Raw genomic sequence first — 24,931 nt, forward strand, 5'->3', positions numbered from 1 at the left:
ACATCTTCATCTACAACATTTTCCTCCAATAAGCAGTTTTTCTTATGATATTTCAGTCTTGCAATCAGGCCCTGAGTATTCTTCTTGCACTGCCTACACTAGATATGTTTTCCTTTTTTACACAGGCAATGAATTTCTTCAGAATATTCCCAGATAGGGTCTCATATATGCTGAGAAGCCATGACAGTTTTTCTGTGGCAGAAGTGTGAGGAAATATAGGAAACTGTATCTGTGGTGAATAATGTCTTCCTTTTTTCTTTCCAATCCACTACCCTGTTCCTTTCTGTGCTGCATCCGTTCTTTCCTATATATTGTGTCTCTGTCTTAACTGTCTCCACTGCCATGCTTAGCCAAAGTCCACCATGACATAAGCACAGAATAAAAACAATCCCATCCAGCTGGTGTTTTTATTTGCACATGTTACTTCTTAGTCTGCTGAGAAACAGAAATTGAAAGCCCAGAACTTTTAAGAAGCAAGAGCTAGTAGTTATGCTGGGCAGACTAGAGCTATTAATTCACTTCTATGAATCTACATGTATAGCATGTTTGTGATGTGATTTAATTGTAACTGTTATTTTTAAATGAGCCAATGGGAGCTGTGATCCCCCATACCTGCGGAGGCACAGAGGTGGTGTGGGAGCCTGCCTAGGGCTATAACCCTGGCAGTCCAGATCTGGCCCATAGGCTGGTATTTACCCACCCCTGTTTTAGGCTTCTGTAATTTAGAAGGTAGGAATTTATTGGTGATAGGCCATAAAAAGGATGCATCAGTCATCAAAGTGGGAATACAAGATAGTTTTATCCTCAACTTGATATCCATTCTGTTTCGATGTAATATGATAACTTGAATGCTGCATTTGTTTGGTTCTAAAATTTCAGGGAATGTTCCAGGCATATTTAAAACATACAGAAAGAGTTAATCAAATATTAGGTAAGATGGATTCTGTTGTTATCGTAGCTTCATATGGAGGAAATATGAGCAAGCATTTTATAGTCATTAGATGTTTGGGGCTAGGTCTCCCTTATATTCAGCTATGAGCACACATGATGCTAATAATTACACATACAATTTACTGTATGCAGATGAGCAGTCCCACTGATTACTAACAAAGTCATTCATGTCTAAATATTTGCAAAACTGGGGCTTTTGGCTGGAAAAGTCACTTCATGAACTTAAGTCACTTGAGTAGAGAATTTCAGAGGTACCAAGGGGAGACACATGCTAACACTCATTCAAAATGGGTAGCTAATTCAGTTTTATTACTTTTAAGATCCCCCTCTTTGGTATTCAGTGTTCCTGTCTATACAGTTGTAAAACTGAATAAAAGGCAGACATCTCTAGAAATCAGATGTTGTCTCGGAGAAGTTGCTCTATGTAAGTAAATAGTAAAATAAAATAAAAATAAAATACAAATACAAAAAAATACTAAAATAAAATATGATTAATCCTATGTTTTCTTTTATGTTTAGGGTGCAAAATTTAGGCATCCAGTTGCATTAGATCTGGCTCCCCAACGTTCCTCTGTTCGGAGATCCTTTGGAAGATCTAAGCGATTTAGCATTACTCGTTCACTGGATGATCTTGAGGTAACTAAGCTTTACATAAAACATTATATTAAACTTTTAAATGATTCATGTACAGTAATATTTTAGTAATTTTGACAATGATACGGGATCTGTGAAAGCAATAAATATAGAGCTGAGAACTGCCTAACTACTATGGAAGAGATAATCAATCAGCAAAGGAACTAGGGGGAGAGAAGGTTGAAGGAGGCTTCATTCCCCCTCTATTCTAGTGCTGTATCCCCAAAAGCTGCTTCATTGCGGATTGGGCACCAACTATTTACCTATCCCTTCCAATTTGCAGGTAAGAAAGGTACTTCAGAAGTGTGAGAGAAAAGACTGAGATGCAGAGCTGTTGGCATGGGGAAGGAATGGGAAGGCACACAAAATCCCTGGTAGAAGGGAAGAATGGGGGATCCTGGTTTGGGGGTAAGGAAACTATGGCAATATATAGTTCCCTAGAATGGAGCCTTGAGTATGGGGGATGAGAAAAAAGGGGAATCAGGAAATGAGGGATGCTAGTGGTGTGTGCAATGGGTGCTCAGTGTACAGAAGCAATGAACTGTTTGAGCCTACAATCCAATTACTCATTCATTTATTTCTCTCTTTCCAAATATCTGTTTATTCTCAAATATTTTGATGCAAGAAAAACCCCAAATATTCTTTATTGAGAACAGAATCTATATCCCTGTTTCAAATTTAAAATACTGCAATGTGATTTTTTTTAAAAGCCATATATTCAAAAGTTTAAAATGGTAGGTTGTCCTTTAAACATCAAAGCAAAATAATCTGAATGGAGACCCCATGTGAGAAATATTAACTTAGACAGTAATTTGAAAACTTCAGAAGTGAACAAAAAAAGTGTTTGAAAAGAAAGTGTCCATTTCTAAATATAGCAGCATTTCTACAGCACTATAATTAAGTATTACATCACGAAAAAAACATTATTTCTAATACATTCAGTCAGAATATTAGAAGTACATGTGCAGAATATTTCTGGGCATTTTTTCAAACCTGATAGAAGAAGAAACAACACTAAGTCATTTTTAAGGAACCCCCTTTAGAATAATGACTATGGACATGACTTTTGGTCTCTCATGAAGCCACATGGCAGAGGAGAGGTATGTTAACTATTTAAGCTTTGGATTTGGACACCCTAGACTCTCAAGTTCAAATCTTGTTATGGTGAGCTTAGTCTTCTGTACTAATGAACAGGGTAAGTTGTGTTCCATGTAGTTTTTTGTATATGGGTATTTTGAATGTAGTTCAATAAGGTTAATCAACTCAGTTTTTGGTAGCTCATTTTGCAAGAGTATGAGTTTGTTCCAATGTATTTGGGCAACATTTCCTTTTATATGCCATTAAGCACTGGTGCTATGTATCACATTTTTTTGTATACTGTTGTAACTAATTTCAGAATATTCTGCCTCTACATTTAAGGAAAATTCATTAAGGCTACATGTATACTGCATGAAGTTTGAATTAACGTATTGCTGTGCTTCATTTGCATAATTTATTCAAGCCATTTTTGTGCAAGGGGTTTTTGTGCAAGAACAAGTAATGCTGGGAGAGGCATAAGGATCTTGCGCAAAATGGGGTTTTCACACCAAAAAAACCTGTCCTCGGGGTCAGTGGGTACGCTGCCCCACTACACCAATGCACAGTCTATAGCAAAAAGTCTTTACGCACCAGCCCTTGTTCCGGGCAGGGTGACAGTATACCCCAAGGGCTGTCCTCAGGCCTGACCCTACTTCAGAGAGGGGCAGTTAGTACAATGCCCAGACCCTTGATCAGGGCGGGCGGCAGGAAAACAGTTTGTACAACCAAGCCCTGGTTCAGGGCGGGGCAACAGAGAAGGAGACACAAATAGCTCAAGGTCCGTTTGCAACAGCCCCAGCCAGGTCCCTTTGCTCAGGCGGGTGGTCTGGCAGATGCAGGCGGCTGAACAGGAACAGGCAAGGGGGGAGACTGCCACCTGAGAGTGGGGTGCCAAGGGGGATGCAGGCCTACCCATTCCACTGCGTCCCAGCCCAGGACCCTAACAGCAGCAGAGCAGATGGCTGCTGAGTCAACAGGGATCTGTAGCGCAACACACTGACCTGCTGCTGCTGGATCAGCGGGGTTCCATACTACAACACGCTGAACATCTGCTAAACGGGTCGGCTATCCCTGGGCTGCTTCCATTTCCCCCCTTGGGTTGTACCTGGGTCTGGAGCAGGTCCTCTGGGTACTGTGGGTCGGAGTCCACCAGTCAGGTAAACAAACTCTCCGGGAAGTCCTCCAGTAGTAGGCCTGGCGGTCCAGGCTAGTTATCAACTTCCCTAGGGTCTAGCTCCTCGCTTGGTTGTGCTGGGGAAGCTTCTGGCTTTCTTGCTCGCTGGGGTCTGACTGGCCTCTCTGGCAGGCCTTTTATATCCTTGGCCTCGCCTCCTGGCTTCTGTCCAGGTGAGTTGCTAGGGCCAGGTGCTGCCCACCAAGGCTCAGGGGTCAGTGGGCGGTCACTCTGCCCCATTACAAAGAGATTTAATCATGCTGAATGCTCTGCCATTACTTACAATCATATATAACCAACTCATCCCCCTTACAAACCAGTCATGGTCTCAGTCATGGAATGTAACAAATAGTATCCCATATTTTCAGTTACACCCTTGCCATCCTACCCATAGCCTATTCCTTCTGAAAACCTATAAAAATAGTGCTCCTGCAGTATTTTCTGACAATTAACAGATTCAGGCTATTTTGGTTCAAAAAGGTTGAGAGAAATCATTTCAAAGTTATGTAGTCTTCCTGAAGAACATCTACCAGCATCTTCCTCTCAATTGTATCCAGCTCAAATGTTTCCAGAGATTGAAACTGTGGAAGTATTGCATAGGGAGAGAAGTGGTCTTGTAAGTAAACAGGTCTCAGGCTATTTTAGGGCTTCACAGGTCAAAACCAACACCTTAAATTCTTCTTTGAATGATTGCTCATGTCGCTTCAAGTAGGTGTGTGCGTGCTGTACACACAGTCCTCAGAAGATTTTCCCCCTAGCAATACTCATCCTTCTGTTGTGAAGCCCCCTGGAGTGGCGCTGTGATGGTATTGTGTATATAGCCCATTGCTGAACCACCCCTCCGCTCAGTTTCTTTTTACTGCCAGTGATGACTGCTAGGGTGTGTCTAGACTACATGCCTCCTTCGACGGAGGCATGTAGATTAGCCAGATCGGAAGAGGGAAATGAAGCCGCGATTAAAATAATCGCGGCTTCATTTAAATTTAAATGGCTGCCCCGATCTGCCGATCAGCTGTTTGTCGGCAGATCGGGGGAGTCTGGACGCGATGCCCCGACAAAGAAGCCTTTCTTCATCGACAGGCTTACCTGTGTCGATGAAGAAAGGCTTCTTTGTCGGGGCATCGCGTCCAGACTCCCCCGATCTGCCGACAAACAGCTGATCGGCAGATCGGGGCAGCCATTTAAATTTAAATGAAGCCGCGATTATTTTAATCGCGGCTTCATTTCCCTCTTCCGATCTGGCTAATCTACATGCCTCCATCGAAGGAGGCATGTAGTCTAGACACACCCCTAGAGCTTTCCTTTGGAGCTTAGTTTATTGTCTTGTAAATAGTTGTCATTAGTAGAGTTAAGTGCTGTTTAGATAGGTTAAGTACTTTTTCTTTATTTGGTGGGGATTAGTTCCATTCTCCCTTCAATCTTGTGCTTTGTGTCAGAAATGTATGCCTGTGGGAGGCCCCCAGGAGTCTTGTCTTAAGTGCTTGGGGAAAGCCCATCAGACAGACAAGTATGGGTTTCCAACCTCGGATGAAAAAAGAAAGGCACTTTAAAACTCCTTTTTATGGAGTCAGCTCTGCACCCTCAGCTGGTGCAGCCTGGCTCCTCTCTGAAGCTGGCTTTGTTTGTGCGCAGTGCACCATCCTTGGTGTGGGACAGCACAACATCACCAAATGACTCAGCCTCCAAGACTCCCCAGCACCAATGCTCTCTGGAGCCTAAGGCTGGAGCAGTAACTTCTCAGTACTGCTCATATTCCCTGATGTTGCACAAGAGACAGAAGCATCCAGAGAAGGGAAAGTTTCCTATGACCAAGTCCAACAAGGCCAAAAGAGTGCATCCCACATTAGGTTACTCCACAGTACCTCGAGAGCAGCCAATGCCATCAACTCTGGCACTACAAGAAGAGCCATTGAGTCCAGTGCCGGTGGATTCCCTGGTGCAGAAGTGTCAGTGGGAGAATTTGACATGCTATTCACCTCCGACATTTGAAGTGGCCAGGGGCCTAATTGAAATGATGACCCAACACTCTCTATCTCCAAGGGTAATCCCTCTGCAATAGCGAGGTCCTGCTTCTGCAGGGGTCTCAGTACCATCAAGAGGCAAGCCTTCTATGGTTCAGCAGTGGTTCCCCCTGGCCTCAGCACCATTGACTCCGGGACCGTTCTTCCTGGTACCATCCTTCTCAGGGCTATTCCCCCTGGCACTACACCCTTGCACCATCCAGAATAACATCCCCGTGGGCTTCTAGGTTGGTCTCAATCTCTGATGATTAAGGAAACATTTAAATATATTGCTTGAGCATGCAGGGGTGTAATTAGGAAGGCCAAAGCACAATTGAAATTGCATCTAGAAAATGATGTGAAAAGTAACAGGAAAGGTTTCAACAGGTATGTTAGCAATAAGAAGGAGGTCAGGGAAGGTATGGGATCCTTACTGAATGAGGGAGATAACCTAGTGACAGATGGCATGGGAAAGTCTAAAGTACTCAATGCTTTTTTTGCTTCTGTCGTCACAGACAAGGTTAGCTCCCAGACTGTTGCACTAGGCATAACAGTATGGGAAGGAGGTAGGCAGCGCTCAGCAGAGAAAGAACAGGTTAAGAACTATTTAGAAAAGCTCATAGCGATGTTCCAGATGATTGGGAAAAGGCAAATGTAGTGCCCATCTTTTTAAAAAAGGGAAGAAGGAGAAACTGGAGAACTACAGATTGGTCAGCCTCACCTTAGTCCCTTGAAAAATCATGGAGGGGATCCTCAAGGAATCAATTTTGAAGCACTTGGAAGAGAGGAGAGTAATCAGGAATAGGCAACATGGATTCACCAAAGGCAAGTCATGCCTGACAAACCTATTGCCTTCTAGGATAAGGTAACTGGCTCTGTGGATATGGGTAAGGCGGCGGACCAGATATACCTTGACATTAGCAAAGCTTTTGATAGTCTCCTACAGTATTCTTGCCAGCAAGTTAAGGAAGTATGGCTTGGATAAATGGATGGTAAGGTGGATAGAAAGCTGGCCAGATCATCAGGCTCAAAAGGTAGTAATTAACAGCTCGATGTTTGGTTGGTCAATATTAAGCTGAATGCCTATTAAGGCTTATATTAAGGCTTAGTTCTGGAGCTGGTTTTGTTCAACGTCTTTATTAATGATCTTGATGAGGGGGATGGATTGCACCCTCAGCAAGTTTGTGGATGACACAAAGTTAGGGGGAGAGGTAGATATGCTGGAGAAGGGGTAGGGATAGGGTCCAGAGTGACCGAGACAAATTAGAGGACTAGGCCAAAAGAAATCTGATGAGGTTCAACAAAGATGAGTGCAGAGGCTTGCACTTGGGATGGAAGAATCCCAAGCACTGCTTCAGGCTGGGGACCAACTGGCTAAGCAGATATTCTGCAGAAAAGGATCTGGGGATTACAGTGGATGAGAAGCTGGATATGAGTCAACAGTGTGCCCTTGCAGTCAAGAAGGCTAATGGTATATTAGGATGCATTAGGAGGAGCATTGCCAGCAGATCTGGAAAAGTTATTATTCCCCTTTATTCGGTACTAGTGAAGCCATATCTGGAGTATTGCGTCAAGTTCTGAGCCCCCACTATAGAAAGGATGTGATGCATTGGAGAAACATAAGTGGAAGGCAACAAAAATTAATAGGGGTCAGAGCACATACGAGGAGAAGCTGAGGAATTTGGGCTTATTTAGCCTACAAAAGAGAAGAGTGAAGGGTGATTTGATAGCAGCCTTTAACTATGTGAAGGGAGTTCCAAAGAGGATGGAGTAAGGCTGTTCAGTGGTGCCAGATGGCAGAATGGAACAATGGTCTCAAGTTACAGTGGGAAAGGTCTAGATTGGATATTAGTAAAAAACTACTTCACTAAGAGGGTGATGAAGTGCTGGAATGGGTTACGTAGGGAGGTGGTGGAATCTCCATCCCTAAAGGTTTTTAAGTCCCATCTTGACAAAACCCTGTTTGGGATGATTTATTTGGGATTGGTCCTGCTTTGGCCAGGGGGCTGGACTCAATGACTTCCTGAGGTCTCTTCCCACCCTCTGATTCTGTGATTCCAAACTGGACTCCTACATGTCTAGGAGGAGCTGGCCCCATTTAAGGTGCTTTCACCTGGATCAACAGCACCAAGTCCCAGTGATGTTCTCAGGTTCCCAATGGCAAGCCCTGATGCAATGGCCTTTCTAGACACCCTGGGAAAACCACCAAGCTCAGGGCCACAGTTCTCAGTCAGTCTTGATGGCATCAGACAAGAGAGGCCTATCATCATGTTCCCTAGCCAGGGAACCCCCAGGGGCTCAGAGCAATATATCAGTGCCTCGCTTGGTGCCACAGCCAGCATCCAACCTGACAGTGGTATCAACACCCAACCTTACAGCACAACTGGTGCACAAGCCAGCACCATGATTGGTCCCAACACCATATTCAGCTTGGCCACCATGATTGGTGCCCAGCCTGGCACTGTGATCAATACCCAGCTTGGCACTGTGAGGATTGCTAAGGCTGGCAGCTCAGATGGGATGTCCATAACTCAGTGCCTGCCACTCCAGGCAGCAGCCACCATCACCATCAGAGACTCAGGTGAGAACCCATATCACCATAGTCCTCAGTCTCTTCGAAGACCTGGGCCTCCTTCTAAACCTGGACAAATCGACTCTAACTCCCATACAGGTCATAGAGTTTGTGGGTACCACTCTACATTCTCTGTCGCAAAGGGGCGTCCTACCCATCTCCCAGTTTCTCACGATAAAGACAACGGTCAGGTCACTCCAGAACTTTCCGGTGACTACCGCCCGGACTTGCATGCGCCTACTTGGCCTCATGGTTGCCTGCACTTCTGTAGTGCAACGCACCAGACTGCGTGTGTGCCTGCTACAGATGTGGCTATCACGAGTCCACAACCCGGTTGTCCACTCTTGAGACAGAGTGCTGACAGTCCCATCCTCCATCCTCCTTGCATTGGAATGGTGGACCTGCCAGGCAGAGGTATGTGCAAGGATTCCATTCTTCAGACCAGTACAGTCCATCCCTCTGGTCACAGACGCATCAGACATGGTCTGGGGAGCCTACTTAGGAGACCTGCACACACAAGGTATGTGGTCCGCGGACTAAATCTCCCTTCATATCAGTATCAAGGAGCTTCAGGAAGTCCAACTAGCTTGTGCTGTTTTCCTTCCCCACCTGAGAGGCAAGTCTGTCCTCATTCTGTTGGACAACATGACAGCAGTGGCAGACATAAACAAGCAGGGCGGGGCTCGTTCCTCTTGCCTGTGCTTGGAGGTGACCCACCTGTGAAATCTCTGCATCGGGGTGGATATCCACCTGATAGCCTCGTATCTCCCGGGCTCCCGGAGCGTTCTGGCAGACAGACTGAGCAGAACGTTTGCAGGACATGAGTGGTCCCTATTCTTGCTTACAGACAGCCTGAAATGAATTCTTTCTGGTAACCATACCACACAACCACATCATAAGCCTCCAAGAACCCAGCCCTGCAACCAAAAACATTGTCAACTCTGCCCACATATCTATACTGGCAAATTCATCACTGGAGCCAACAACATCAGCCACCAAATCAAAAGGTCATTTGACTGCACATCCAGTAATCTGATCTATGCCATCAAATACCAGCAGTGCCCCACTGCTATATATATTGGACAAACTGGACAGTCTCTGCGGAAAAGAATCAATGGACACAAATCAGATATATGTAAAGGAAACGTACAGAAACTTATTGCTAATGGACTCAATCGTGGTGAAAGTTGGTTGGGACACTACCAATTTAACAGCCATTGAAGGTGCAAACAGCTCTTTGTGTAGTATTCTTCCTGACATGGGGGTCTATCTATCGACTTTGATTCTTATCTGCTTCGGTTTAACTACCCAATCTTCAGATACTTATTGATTCCCTCTTCTCCTACCCCCTCCCTTCCCCCCCTATTTATTTTGGGTGTATACATCCTAAACTCATAATTCCCATCATCTGAAGAAGTGGGCTGTGCCCACGAAAGCTCATGATACCATCTACATGTTTTGTTAGTCTATAAAGTGCTACCAGACCATTTGTTGATTTTTTTCTGTAACAAACTAACTTGTCTATCCCCTGAAGCTGTCATTAATGTGTGTGCTTAACCCATAGCACAATTAACGTGTTAATTGCAGACTGGGTGGGAGGGCATCATTATCTGCTCTCGAGAACCTACATCTGGTCAGGCCCAGTAATGCAAGCCACCACCAGAGGGCAGGTGGAAAGAGAAGAGGCTAGAAAAACATCTGGAGGAGAAGTACAGATCTTGACATCCTCTACCTCCCCCATCCCAGGTGACCACATTTCTTAAAGTAAAACAGCTACAAAGTCTTCCCTGAATACTCCCCTCCATGTCTTTCAGGGATCACCCAAAGCTGCCTTCCCCTTTGCTTCCTGAGGGTGGGGCTACTCTTCTCCCCACTGCCTGCATCTGGGGTTGTGGCTCAATCTTTCTCCCCCCAAATGCTGCACTGCCCATGGCTGGGTCTTCTTCCCACCCTTGTGTTGTCCAAAGCTGTGGCTGACCTAAGCCCCTTGCTGTCTGCAGCTGGGACTTATGCTTGATGGCTCCCTCCCCCGAGCCCTGTGCTACCTGCAGCTGGGGCTGCCTCCCATGAACCCTGTGCTGCCTGGTGTTGATGCTGACCCTTCCCCCTGAGCTTGAGGGCTGCCCCCCCCCCCCACCCCTGAGCTAAGTTCCCCTTTAACTGCATGGCTGTGTGGCCATGCAGCTTCCCATTACTCCCCATCGTGGGGTTCAGAGTTGCAGTGGGGAGAGATCTCTCCCCAAACCCTGAAGATGCCAGAGATGGTAGTGGGGAACCTCTCCCCACTGCCCGCAGTATGGAGCTGCCATTGCCACTCCCTGCTAGCCTCAGCACTACCAAACTGCCATGGCCTGGGGAAAAGGACCCCTCCTTACCTTCCCCAGCAGGGAGTTGCTCAAGTACGACAAAGCCCCAACTCTCTGCCCCACCTTGGGTCCCCCCACAGTCCTGAGCACCCTCTTGCACCCCCAAGTGTTCTTCCCTGGTCCCAACCCAAAGCCCACACTCCCAGACCAGAGCCTATACTCTTTCGTGAACCACAAATCCTTATCCCTAGCCTCACCCCAGAGCTTGCACCCACAGCTAAAGCCCTTGCACACCAACCCTCTGTCTCAGCCATGAGTTTCTGAATCCCTGTTTCACCCTAGCCAGCTTGCACCCTAGCCAGAGTCATAACAGTACTATACTAGGGCTGGAAGAGACCTCAGGACGTCATCGAGTCCAACCCCCTCCCCAAAGCAGTACCAATCCTAACTAAATCATCCCATCCAGGGCTTTGTCAAGCTGAGACTTAAAAACCTGTTGGGATGGAGATTCCATCACCTCCCTAGGTAACCCATTCCAGTACTTCACCACCCTCCTAGTGAAATAGTTTTTCCTAATATCCAACCTAGACTTCCCCCACTGTAACTTAAGACCATTGCTCCTGGTTCTGCCATCAGTTATTACTGAGAACAGCCTCTCTCCATTCTCTTTGGAGCTCCCCTCCCCGCCCCATCAGGAAATTGAAGGCTGCTATCAATTCCCCCCTCACTCCTCTTCTGCAGACTAAATAAGCCCAAATCCCTCAGCCTCTCCTTGTAAATCATGTGCTCCAGCCCCCTAATCATTTTGGTTGCCCTCTGCTGGACCTCTTCAATGCGTCCACATCCTTTTTGTAGTGGGGGCCCAGAACTTGATGCAGTACTCCAGATGTGGCATCACCAGTGCCGAATAAAGGGGAATAATAACTTCTCTAGATCTGCTGGCAATGCGCCTCCTAATGTACCCTAATATGCCATTAGCCTTCTTGGCTGCAGGGGCACACTGTTGACTCATATCCAGCTTCTCATCTGCTGTTACCCCAGGTCCTTTTCTGCTGAACTGCTGCTTAGTCATTCTGTCCCAAGCTTGTAACAGTGCTTGGGTTTCTTCCATCCCAAGTGCAGGTCTCTGCACTTGTTCTTGTTGAACCTCATCAGATTTCTTTTGGCCCAATCCTCTAATTTGTCTCGGTCACTTTGGACCCTGTCCCTACCCTCTAACGTATCTACCTTTCCCCCTAATTTAGTGTCATCCACAAACTTGCTGAGGATACAATCCATCCTTCTCATCCAGGTCATGAATAAAGATGTTGAACAAAACCGGCCCTAGAACCGATCCTTGGGGCACTCCGCTTGAAACCAATCGCCAACCAGACATTGATCTGTTGATCACTACCTGTTAGGCCCGACAGTCTAGCCAGTTTTCTATCCACCTTACAGTCCATTTATCCAATCCATAATTCCTTAACTTGCTGGCAAGAATACTGTGGGAGACCATATCAAAAGCTTTGCTAAAGTCAAGGTATAGCGGATCTACCGACTTCCCCATGTCCACAGAGCCAGTTACCTCATCATAGAAGCTAATTAGGTTGATCAGTCATGACTAGCACATGGTGAATCCATGTTGACTCTTCCCATACTCAGAACTCCTTGGCTCCACTCCTGCCACATGAATTTTGGTGCACAAAAGAAAAGACATTCTGCTCCGGGATGGAAAAAATTGGAGGGACCACTGTCCCTGGGCCCTGTGTTGCCTGCAGTTGGGGATTTAGTCCCGTCTCCCCTGAACTCCACACTGCCCACTGTGGGATCTCCCCTAGTCCCATGCTGCTTGCAACTGGTGCTTAACCAACCCCCCAGCTCCTCACTGTTTCATCTCCCTTCCTGTCCTGTACTGTCCGCAGCTGGGGTCAGGCTCATCTTCTGCCCCGGTGCTGCCTGCAGCTGGGGCTCATCCCCCTTCTTTGAACTGCCTCTCCTGGCTGAGGTTGCTCCCTCTTAGGGATGTAAGGGATTAGTCGACTAGTTTTAGGCTTATCGGATAGTTGACAAGTCGACTACTCTCATTCCCCACAGAGGCAGCAAGCAGGGCTGCGAGGGGAAGAGGAGGAGCTTAAAAGCCACTTCCCTCCAGCACTGTCTCTGTGGACAGGTTCTTCTTTGCAGACAGGAGCTGCTGCTGGCTGGGCAGGCAGCCCAGCTGAGTTCTGTCTCATGCTGGGTCCAGGACCAAGCCGCGATCCAGCTCTGCAATTTTAATGGCCGTAGAAGCCGGGCAGCCTGCCGCCAGGCTCCTACTGTTTGAGTTTGGTCCCAGACCAGCATGAGCCAGGACTAAGCTGGATACCTATGGATACCTGGATTAATTGAGTAGTTGATAAAAATTATATTGACTACTTGATTAGTTAAATACCTGCTTCTTAACATTCCTATTCCCTCTCCCTCTCCCACTCTGTGCCTCCCCTGATTGTGGCTGATTTCTGTCCCTTCCCCTCTCTCCAGCTGTGCGCCACTCAGGGCTCATCTCTGCAGCCAGCACTGCCTGCCAGCAGCAGCAATTTCTCAATTTTCCTGCTGGTGGGCAGTGCTGCCTTCAGCTGACCTCAGGACAGCAGCACCATTCTCTGCTCTGTCTTGCAGCAGGGACCAATTCACAGGTTTTGTAAAATTTTTTGGGGCAGCTAGGATAGAACTATAAAAGGGCACTGTCCTGACTAAAAAGGGATCTATCATCACCCTAGCCAGTCCACGCCCTATTCTTCCAGCCAGTACTTCATACGTCGGGCCAATCCCCCTGCATTGCACTTCATTGTCCATAGGTGGGCTGGCACTCATCCTAGGGTATTCCATAGAGCTCTGGCCCACTTGAAGAAAATTGTTGATACCTGTGACCCAGCATAATTTGACTAGCATGTGGGTTCTGGGATAGAGCTGAAGAAGAGAGCTTTGAAATGTATGAGGGGGGCTCCATCTATGAGGGGGGCTCCATCTTTGCGGGGGAGGAGGGTGGGCATCAAGGCTGGGGCAGGAGGGACTTACTTTGAGAAGCTACTTGAGGTCTGTGGAGCCCTGCAATGCTATGTTCCTGGCCCCTGGATTTGGAACCACCTTTCCTCTTCCCCGAAGCACCCCACTTGGCAGCTTGTGGCAACAAAGGGGCCAGCACTGACCAAGCGGGAACTGGGTGGGGGTGCTCGGGGGAAGAGGCAGGATGGTTGCAGAGTCCTGTGGTTCCGGGCCAGGAGTACAGCCCTGAGGCCACCTGTTACTTAGAAGTTATTTGGAGATTACCTAATAAATTTCATCTGTTCTCTTGATACAGAAAAACCCACCATCCTATTCTTTACTGCTGGTCTCCAAATGAAAGACTGCAAAAGAGATGAAATCCTAGTTTTCAAACCATGTTTGGGTTCCTTTATAATATTACATATGTATATCTGCCTTCCTTGTCTACTACATTCTGATGAGCAGCTATAGTAGTGAAATTTACAAGAATCCTATTTCATCTGGAACAGGATTCTTATAAATTTCAATACCTTTCTTACTCAGAAGGACCAAGAGCAGACAGGTAAGATGAAGTAAATAGCATAATATGCACACGTGATTGTGATCAGGAAGAAACATGCAGCTGCATGCCCTGAAACAGAAAGAAAGTCGTTCTAAACTCAGTTATTACAATTTTAAGTTTTCTTTTTAATTTAACATTACTTTGTATCTGGAACATAATATTTAAATTACTAGTTTATGACCTGTTCCATATAATATTCATTTAAGAGGAATATATTAAAAACAAATGCTTAGTTTGGAGGGAAAAAATATTTGTCTTAATTCCTAAACAAGTTTGGACATACACTTTAAAACAGTCCCTTAGGCCTTCATTAAATGCATTTTTTCATGAGAAGATTCTTCAGTGGTATGTTGTTATCTTGACAGAAACTTTATTATGTATAACCTGCTTAAACAATGTTTTAAAAGCTGAGTACAGGCAGTTTTTTCTTTTGACAGGGATATATACAGTACTCAGTACTCAAAACTAGTACTGACTCTGGGTGGGGAATGTACTGTGGAGGGAGGAGACTGAGAGAGGTGGTATTAAGGACAATAGGTAGAAGAGCTTTATTTATTTTACTGGACTCACAAGAAGTAAATATGTGTTCATTTCAGAGAGACCGTAATAGTAAAGTTAAGGGGATTGTTTCCTAACAATGAGAGAAACATTACTTGGGAATTGTTTATACATGGAGAAAGCTTTTATTGGTAGTCAAGTGTCTGTAAGTATAAAGTTTTATTTATCTAAAATGAACATAAAGTAGGAATATAATTTTAAATGGTCATTTTCAAAGTGAAGGAATTTTCTTATTGTCATACAAAGTATTTCCAAGAAGTTAGACTTTTAACAAGGCAAACTTTGTAAGTATTTATCAGCTGACTTTCTATATGCTCTCTAATGAGAATTGAATCGATATACTGTTTATATAGAAGTATTTTCAATATAGGTTAAGTATCGTATTAAGATTTACTAGTGTGGGAACAGTATATTAGTTGTAAAGATGCTTCTCAAGTGGGTTATTGTTTTTTGTTCCTTTTTTGTCATATAGGCAGTTACTTAATTTTCTTAAAACCATATTAGCTCCTGTATTCATGATACAGAGGTGCCCTTTTAAACTTAGAAAGGTATCTGTTAATTGTCATGGTTGTTTCCAAGGTGTACACTTTTTAGATAATTTTCTGTGGTGTGGATATTCAGCTAGATTACTGATGGCTTATTAATTACCAGATAAAAATGTATTTCTATATACAGTGTTTATAGAATGTATAATTCTGGAGACTTTTAGAACTTCATTTTTTTTCTTAATCTCGTGATAGTCAGAACATGCACATTTTGAAGATAATGGAAATATATATTACTCAACTTTGGCTTTTTAAAGTCTCTTTCTTTGTGACCATCATTTCCCTACATCTCAAATTCTAGTTTCTTTTTGCAGATTCATTTTAGGATTAAAGAGAAGCCTCTTTTTAAAAACGAAATGGGAAATGTATACTTTACAAGTGTTAAACTTAAAAAGAGAAGTGAGAACACTAGTTACATAACTAATGAGCAGTCCTTTAATGAAGGGGCTGCAGTAATCTCAATTTCTGAAGCTCTGTTTGGGGGTAGGAGGAAAAGTGGGTGTGGGTGATCTGTCACTTAATCTTATCCTCTTTATGTGTAATTTAATTTAATTTTACTATTAGTCTGTAATTCACATATGAAATCTTTCTTCATTCTAAGCAGGCAATTAACATCCACTCCTGTTTTATTTAAACAATTTTATCTGCCAAGGAAATTAAGATGTCTTAAATTTTATACATTGATACATACTTTGCAAAAAGTGATTGTATTTACAGAGCAACTATATGTTTTTGAATTATGAAAAAGGCTACTTTTATTAGCTAATTTATTATTAAAGGGATCAAAAGTTTTCTTTTTAGCATTTAATATATGGTTTTAAGAACAAAATATTTGTTTTCAAACTAGCTCTCTGTTTAACAAATGTCTGTTTGGATCTAAACTTTGAATATATAGGCACAAAAGTCTTGCTAAAACTTGCATTTTGTGTTGACAGAAGGGGGCACTCAATAACAATTTGAATTAGGCTTCTTCATTTTGCTAAAGGAGTTACATTGAACATTTAGTGTTTAACAAGTTTTGCATTTTTCTAATCTGAATTGTTTATATAAAGGATAAATTCAAAAACAGGGTATATATGATAGCATATATAATAAGAATAAATAGAATTTTTGTCTTCTGATGTAGTTGGACAGGAGACTCTCTTTTTTTCTTTTTCTACTAATGGAATGTATGTTCTCTTTTTACTAGTTAGGATCAGGTAAAAACTTGCCAAAAGTACTAGTTGATGGCTCATGGGAAACGTTTAAAAATTGTTTTAAAAGTTATTTTTGCTATATTATTGTCTGTTTCTTCCACTGATCTTATTCTTTTATTTCAATAACTAAGGACATTTTAATTTAATGGGATGTCTCTAACAAAATTCTCTTGCTCCTATTTTCTTGCAAATGGTTATTTCTTTGTCTATAATGAGGAATGTGAAAAGAGTGATATGAGGTTAATAAGAATCAAGATCTTTTAGCCAAAGTCTTTTCTGCCTGTTCCAAATTTACTATGATAGCTTTTACTTCTCCCAGTTGCCTAGCAGCTTTTTTGCTTTCTTCTTTCGTTTTGCTCGCTGATGTTCACTTTTTGATCAGCCAAACTAATCTAGACTCCCTGTCATTTCTGCCTTTCCTGCAAGAGAAAAAAATTCTTCGTCCAGGAAGGGATGGGGAGACTCTGGATTTTATGTCCCTCAGCTCTTTTTTGTTTTATAGCTGATGAGTGTGGATTTACAAATGCCTCTGTAGAAGATGTATCTGAATCGAGCATGTTAGATATGCTATGTCATGATTTTATAATTTTCCATTAATAGCTTCAGTAATTTAACATGTTGGAGTATTATAGAGACTAGCCACTTCCAAATTTGGGCTATCTGATTTTGACCTGGAAGGTTCATAAATACAAATATGAATTCAAAATCATAACACATTTTACATATAGAAGCTATTGATACCCTGGAAAAAATAGAGGAAAATGAATTTTAAAAATTCTTTAGCCACCATCATTTCTTTGGGAGCTAAAGGAATAGCTAGATGGATAAAAGTGTACACATGTAATTCAAGTTATTTTAAATGAAATAAAAATCCATTATGTTAACACACTATGACTTGCTACACATGCAAATTATTAGATTTACTGCACCAAGTACAAGTGCCTGGAATCCTTATAAAACAATGCCAACACACTGTGTTCCTAATGTTAGTTTTCTACATTTTGTAAGTACAGCAGCTACAAGCAACTCTTGCAAGTGCCACCAGCTGCATGTGTTTATTTCAAAGGATTCTAGTGCTTATGTGGATATGAAGTGTGTGTATTCCAACTGCACTAGTTCATCTGGTCTTCCCAGAGCAGGATACTTTCTGGGATACTCTGACTCACCCTTCAGTGAACACCGTGGGTGAGAATCCTCTTAACAAGAGGTTTTCTAAAGACCATCCACAGGAACATTCTCTAGGAAGTCTCTGACTTGGTTATAATATCCCACACTCATCTCAGGTAACAGTATCACGCAGCTTGTTCCCAGCATCCATGTAAGTATGGTTGCTGTATTCCTGTACAAGCTATGCACTATTTTGTGATTTGAAATCATGCCTTTTGTAGTCCATTTGTTCTAGTGATATGGTTCCAATTCACCCGTCATAGACATCAGAGCTCTTCTAAAGACCTAGTGTAATGAAGTGATGAAATCCAAACTGAACTCCACAACATGGTTTTCTGAATAAGAGCTGGATTTCATCCACTGCCATCATGGTCTTTAGATCTTGCTCCCTGCTATGCCTCATGGTCTGTTCAAACTCACTTCATCTCTCAACTTTTTCCATCAGGTAATATACTAATTTAACAGTCATCCCACTTTGTCTGGGAAGTGCTCCATTTGGATATATGGAGAAAAAGGTTCTGATTCTCAGTAATACAGTTCCCAGAACAAACTTGGCCCTAGAATATTTTGTAGGTTTTGCAACAAATCCTTGTTCGCAAGACGTTGTTCTTGGAACCAATGGAAAGGTGTTGTGACCGATCTATAATGCACTGACTAGAAATATTCATATATTTAATCATGTATGTGGGTGGGCCTTGGAACAGTTCAGAATCTTGGAAATTGTATAGTCATGAGCAATGAGAAAAGGGGGGAAACTAAAAATAAATCCCAAGGTGCTGTTTTTAGAAACCATTTGGCATAGGAAAAGCAATCATACCAAATCATAGGTGATCTAAGTGTTTCAGGTTTACATTCCTAAAGGAAAGACCTAGACTCAATTACATGCATGGAAAATATTTTTTTAAATTAAATTACATGAACTAAACATAAAGGATAGCTCTCCGTTTGCGATCACTATCACAGACAACCAGAGTAGTGAACCAGGAATATAAATTCTGAACATAACAGATTACGGAGATAATTATGAACATTTTACAGCAGGAGATTTGGAGTTTAAAGATAGAAATAATTCCTTTTCTCAGTAGGTCTCTTTGCTCACAAGGGAGCCAACTCCAAAGATCAGGATTCTCAGATCTAGGTCTGTCACCATTTTCTACCCAGCAAAGTAAATGTTTGGTATTTCAGGACAAAGTCTCTGCACAAAAAATATTTGGGAGGGTTGCAGAAGGTGAAGGGATGGTAAAATAAAATAAAATAGGTACTGCAGAAAAGAATCAAAATGTGTAGTGAATCCCATTGCATCAAATGTAAAAGAGAACAGCTTTTGTTTTACTATGCAGTGGGTGGTGCAAGCCACATAAGATATTATGCTTAAATCCTTATATGCGATGGAGCAGTAGCCTGAGATGCCTCTTTCTGAAGCAGTGCAAGTGGTGTTGTAGGATAGGCATTGACATGGCCAGCTCACTTGAAACTATGTAATTGACTACAGTTGTTGCACTGTCAGGGTTACACATAGACATTCCCTTGCAAAAATCTATTTATTCAGGCTTTGTAAAGAAGACTAGAATTTTGCCCTTAATGCTAAATCTAAAAAAATTGGTTATCCAAAAGAATCAGTTTCTAAGAATGACTTTACTATTGTAATATGGTTCAGAAAAAAAATTTAATGTTTAAACATAAAACCTTTTCTGGTGATACTTTTTTGTCTATAAGTTGTAAATTTTTAATGCTTGTCACGTGGTAAAATTAATATTGTTCTGGCAAGATGATTTAGGTGATTGGCACACTAAGCCCCTAAATAATGGAGGATGTAATAGGTGTAACAAAGTTTCTTTCTTCATATTTACTTCAAAGGCACAAGACTCTTGCACTGATAAATAAAATGTAAAGGATGAAAATCCAATCCAAATCTGTTCCAATTCACAGAATGTATTAAGGATGTGAACATGTAACTATTTAATTGATTACTAGGTAAACATCACCCTTAACAGGTGATGCTTACTGGGTAATGGTTAACCATTACCTGGGAGCAGCCCTCACCCTGCTCATGGCCCGCCACTGGTGGAGGGCTGCTGGCTCCCAGCCTGTCTGAGATGGGAGCCAGAAGCCTCACATGGGGCTGGAAGTGGTGGGTGGGGAAGGGCCGTGTGGGGCCCAAACTAGCAGCTGAGGTTTACATCTCCCCTCTCCCCTCCCTCTGGCACTTCTGGCCCTGAGTCAGGCTGCTGACTCCCAGCCCATGGGCCTGCCCATGGCAGGGCCGGAAGCAGCTGGGCTAGAGCAACCCATGGGGGGAGGGGGAGCCTCATCTGCTCCCATGTAATCAGCTAACTAGTTAAATGTTAAGTTTAAAGATAGAATTAAGCTAATTAAACAGATTTTACATCCCTAGAATGTACATTGTTCAGTTACAAAACGTATGTGTGTCTCTGGAATGTTTGCACAATGAGATTTGTTACCTCTACTTCCATGCTTTGTTTGGATTAAACTTTGTTCTCTTATCTCACTCCAAATGAAATCAATAGGGCCACAAATGTTAGCTAATTGCTGTATTAGCCAAGAGAGTGTGTACTCCCTAATGGTTAGAACATAAGGTGGCAGGAGCAGTAGACTAGATCATCTTTTTCCTCTGATTCTGACTTGCTAAGTGATCTTGGTTAAAGGCACTAAACTTCTCTCTGTCTCAGTTTCTCCCTCCATAAAAGGAGACCAGATCATCTTTGTGAAGTGCTTTGAGGCCCACAGAGAGAATGCATTAGAAATTATTCAGAAGGCATTATTAGCTAACAGTTCTAGAGGCTTTTAAAATAATACATTGGTATTATGATTGTTACACCAATAAAAGCTATTACGTTTTTTGGTTTTTTGTAAATGGGCAGCAGTTTTTGTGAAATTTGCTATTGTGGACAGACTTCATCACTTGAATAACAATATTGATAAAAGTTTATTAGGCTTTCTCTGTCTGCTCTTACATTCCACATGTTGGATTTTTTCCCCTCTCTTCTTACAGTACATGCATATATCTACTTGTGACATCAATGAAGCATATGTAGTGTGCACTGAATAGGGAGTGCAGAATATCAGTCAAGAGCTCTCCTATGATGATCTGAGAGCAGAATTTTGCTCTGAAATTGTTTGTTCACAAACTTGAACCCTGTATGGAAAATGTCCTTGTCAAGTAGATCTTTACATGCAAGTTGTAGTTCTAACCACTTAAAAGTTGAATATAGCAGGTCCTTCTCAGGCACTTTACTTTCTACTGGTCTGTTGGTGTCAACCTTTTAAAAATAGTGGTTTATTATTGAAATGTTTCTCCACCTTTAACAAAGGTGGTTAACAGTGTTTTATTAAAAGCCAGGCTATTAGAAGCTGGTATACTGTAGAAATGATTATCCCACAATCACACTTCATTTTATTTTCCTCATTTGCTATAGGATATACTTGAAATGAAATCACAGCATGATTTGTATGTACTGATCTTGCATTTTTGTGAGAGATAATTGAGATCTAATCTGAATCCCTGATGAGCCACAGCTTCCTGCAGTGCCTTGTTGCTATGGGTAACATAAAGGGAGTAAAATAGAACTTCATACGAAATGCCTTTAAACTTTACTGGCATGTACAGGCACGGAATAGGGTTGAATCGTATATTTTAGTCTTTGAGAAGCTGATGGGTCAAGGAATTTTTTTTTCAGTCTTAAGTGAAGATGAATTTAGGAAGAGTACTGTTAGCAAAAATAACTGCTGTTTCTTTTGAAGAGCGGGTAAGTGGTATGAATTATATTTAGCTAATGCAAGGTAGTGTTGCAGTGAAAATTAGAGAAGAGTATTATATTCAACTTCAGAGTTATTGCGTTTTTGGCTCAGTTTTTGTCTGTTCTATATTAAAATAGTGTTAGTTCAGAAACTTTTGGAATTAATATATGATTTTCTTTAAAGCAAACTGTGATTGGCATATATTTTATTTTTACATCATAGCTACCTCTTTTATGGAAATTGTGTATAGAGAACCTGACCATATATTTGCTCTGATATTTAACTGCAGAACTTAATTGTAACCAATATTTACAAATTCAGCCATTCATAATATAAACCTACTTCATGTATGTGCAATATATATTACATATTTTTCATCATAAATAGTACAATATTTTATTTGTATTTTAGTGACAGTATATTGTTTTTATAATAATCATTTTAAGAATGGATTTTATTTTTAGTGATTTGATTTAAACGTAATATGATTGTTTTTGTTCATGCAAAAGTTGTTTTAATAGGAACACCTACTTATTAGAGGAATTCTGAATATGGCAATAAAAGATTTCTTCTTTGCCAGATTTGCTATGTATATTTTGTTTTTTTGTAGCTTACATAAAATATGCGATAAGAAAACAATTTTAAAGGACATTGCATTGAAAAGCTATTCAGTTAAATGTCCATTGAGTAATAACATGCAGTAGTTTAAATGGATTCTTTTTTCCTTTGAATTGTTACTTTTACAGTGTCTTTCCCATTAGCTATTAAAAATGCACCCCTTTAATAAAAGAGAATTGAAAGCAATAAGTTGTCTAATGTGCCTCATTTAATTGGCTTGGTAGTGAGGATCTTCTTCACAGAATCTTATATAAGAAAATCAATCAAAATAATTTTTAAAAAGAAGATAGGCATTATATTAATTATTGCTGTTTAGGTTAAGAAATGTATTTTAGATGACTAGTTGCAATGAAAATGCAAGAGTAATGTTCTAAAATATATGCAACCGATATACATATAACAGAATAAAAGATAAATTTTAAATTTGTATTGTCAAATATATTTTAGAATAGGGGTTCCCAAATTATGGGGTAATATCCCCAGAAGGGTCATGGAAGTACATTCATACTGTAAATTTTTGAAAAAACACAAATTTAGTAAATTTAAAATGATAAAAAACCATAGCTACAGAATATAATCCTTTAATGGTGTGATGGAGAGTCTAGGCACCTGTCCATAATTCATATATCTTGACAAAATGAAAAGCGCTTGAGATGGTTTACCAAGAGGTTGATCAAAACTCAATACAACCAGACAACCTCATGTTTGAAATGCATTCTCTGATTTAGGTAGTTAAATGTGTGAAAGGTGGCTATTAATCTTTGTATCTTCAGTGGTCCATCTCCTAGAGAATGAAACTAGTTTCCAAACTGGATTCTGAAACTTGAAAAAAGTAGTTTGGAAAGTGGAGATAGTTTTCTTAGATCAGAGGAAACATGTGTTAACCTATACACAGAAATATAGGCTTACTAAGCAAGTCCTGAGGACGTCAGTGAGGGAGATCTCTGGACACAGCAAAGATTTGGTGGTGTGAGGTCAGTAACATAGGCAACCTGTCAGGACATACAAGATGAATACCTTATGGGAGATGTGTAATCCTGGATCTGTTTTAAACAAACCATTTATTTTGTTTTAATTTCATTTTCTTTTATTGATCTTATTTTTATTAAGATTCCTGTTGTATTGGTAACCTGACACAGAACTAATTGAACTGCATAGCTTCTTGAAAGAGGTTCTGAAGGGTAAATAGTTTCTAGAATATACATCCTTCTCTTAGTCTCAGTTATGGAACATGGGCAGAGGAACCTGTTCTCATTGGGTCGCATTATCACCAGGCTAAAGTGGATGAATTCAAGGGGCAAAACCAAAAGAGAAGATGGGAATTGGAGATGGGTGCATCAGTCTGATGTTTGCCACATATTGTTGAAATCTGGAACCACAAATATAGGTTCAGTTTAGAGAGCAAGATGTAGGAGAAAAATAATGTTGTATCCTGTTAAGGCTTCTATATTGTTGTCATAGGCAGCTTATTGTAGACTGGTGCATGATATAGATGTAAACAAAATATTCTAGACTTCTTTCTGAGACTTTTTCAAAGGTGTCTAAGGGAGCCCATTGAATTTCAGACTTCTTTGAAAATTCCAACTGCTGCTAAAAACATTATTATGGGCAAAAACAACTAGATAGCTGATATGGGATTCACTAAAGAATTCAAGTAGGGAACTGACCCTATGCTGTTGAATTTTTTATATCAGTGACATGGAAGAAGACATAAAATTGTTACTGCTAATTTTTTCCAGATGACACAGTGATTGTGAGAATGATAAAAATGAAAATGACAGGTCACTAAGGGTATGTCTACACTACCCTGCTAGTTCGAACTAGCGGGGTAATGTAGGCATACCGCACTTGCAAATGAAGCCCGGGATTTGAATTTCCCGGGCTTCATTTGCATAAGCGGGGAGCCGCCATTTTTGAAACCCCGCTGGTTCGAACCCCGTGCAGCGCAGCTACCCGGGGCACGAACTAGGTAGTTCGAACCAGGCTTCCTAGTTCGAACTACCGTTACTCCTCGTGAAATGAGGAGTAACGGTAGTTCGAACTAGGAAGCCTAGTTCGAACTACCTAGTTCGTGCCCCGTGTAGCCGCGCTGCACGGGGTTCGAACCAGCGGGGTTTTAAAAATGGCGGCTCCCCGCTTATGCAAATGAAGCCCAGGAAATTCAAATCCCAGGCTTCATTTGCAAGTGCGGTATGCCTACATTACCCTCCTAGTTCAAACTAGGAGGGTAGTGTAGACATACCCTTATATAGGGTAGTCTGGATTGTTGGTAAGATGGTTGCACCCAAAAACATATATTTATATCATTATGACCAGATGTAAGGTCATACAGGTAGGAACAAATACTTGCAGGCCATACTTGCATGATGGTGGAAAGCAGGGATGTATAATCAGCTGAACATGAGCTTCCCAGTATGATACTGTGTCCAAAAAAGTAAATGCAATTTTTGGTGTATAAACAGGGGCGCTCAAGTTATATTACCTCTGTGTTTGGCGCAAGTGAGATTGTTACTGGAGTACTGTATCCAGTTTAGCTGTCCACAGTTCAAGAAGTATGTTAAAAATCAGAGAAAATTCAGAGAAAAGTCCATGAGAAAGAGAGTCCATGTCATATTGTGATAGAGTAGACGGGGGTGGGCAATGAAACTGTAGCAGCACATCAGGGTTAGCCCCTGGTGGGCTGCTGCAGCTCAATTTACCTGCACCTTCACAGGTACAGGAAATTGCAGCTCCCATTGGCCAGGAATGGCCAACGGGAGCTGTGATCCCCCATACCTATGGAGGTGCAGATAAATACAGTGGTTTGAGGA

General features: G+C 41.9%; 1 protein-coding gene across 9 annotated transcripts in view; it reads left to right on the forward strand.

The window, feature by feature from the left end:
- The window catches only part of RGS12 (regulator of G protein signaling 12), a 169,798-nt gene that overhangs the window by 33,017 nt on the left and 111,850 nt on the right, over window positions 1–24,931 (forward strand). For 7 of the 9 annotated variants that reach the window (XM_075930829.2, XM_014576072.4, XM_075930830.2 and 4 more), the window contains exon 3: window positions 1,471–1,587. In XM_075930829.2, the coding sequence (XP_075786944.1) occupies window positions 1,471–1,587 (117 nt within the window). Of the gene's footprint in view, window positions 1–1,470; window positions 1,588–14,712; window positions 14,982–24,931 lie in introns of those variants that run through there. The other 2 variants (XM_014576076.4, XM_014576078.4) reach the window with 1 other exon arrangement.

This window comes from Pelodiscus sinensis, chromosome 4, assembly GCF_052426305.1.
Source record: "Pelodiscus sinensis isolate ZL-2025 chromosome 4, ASM5242630v1, whole genome shotgun sequence".
NCBI lineage: Eukaryota > Metazoa > Chordata > Testudines > Trionychidae > Pelodiscus > Pelodiscus sinensis.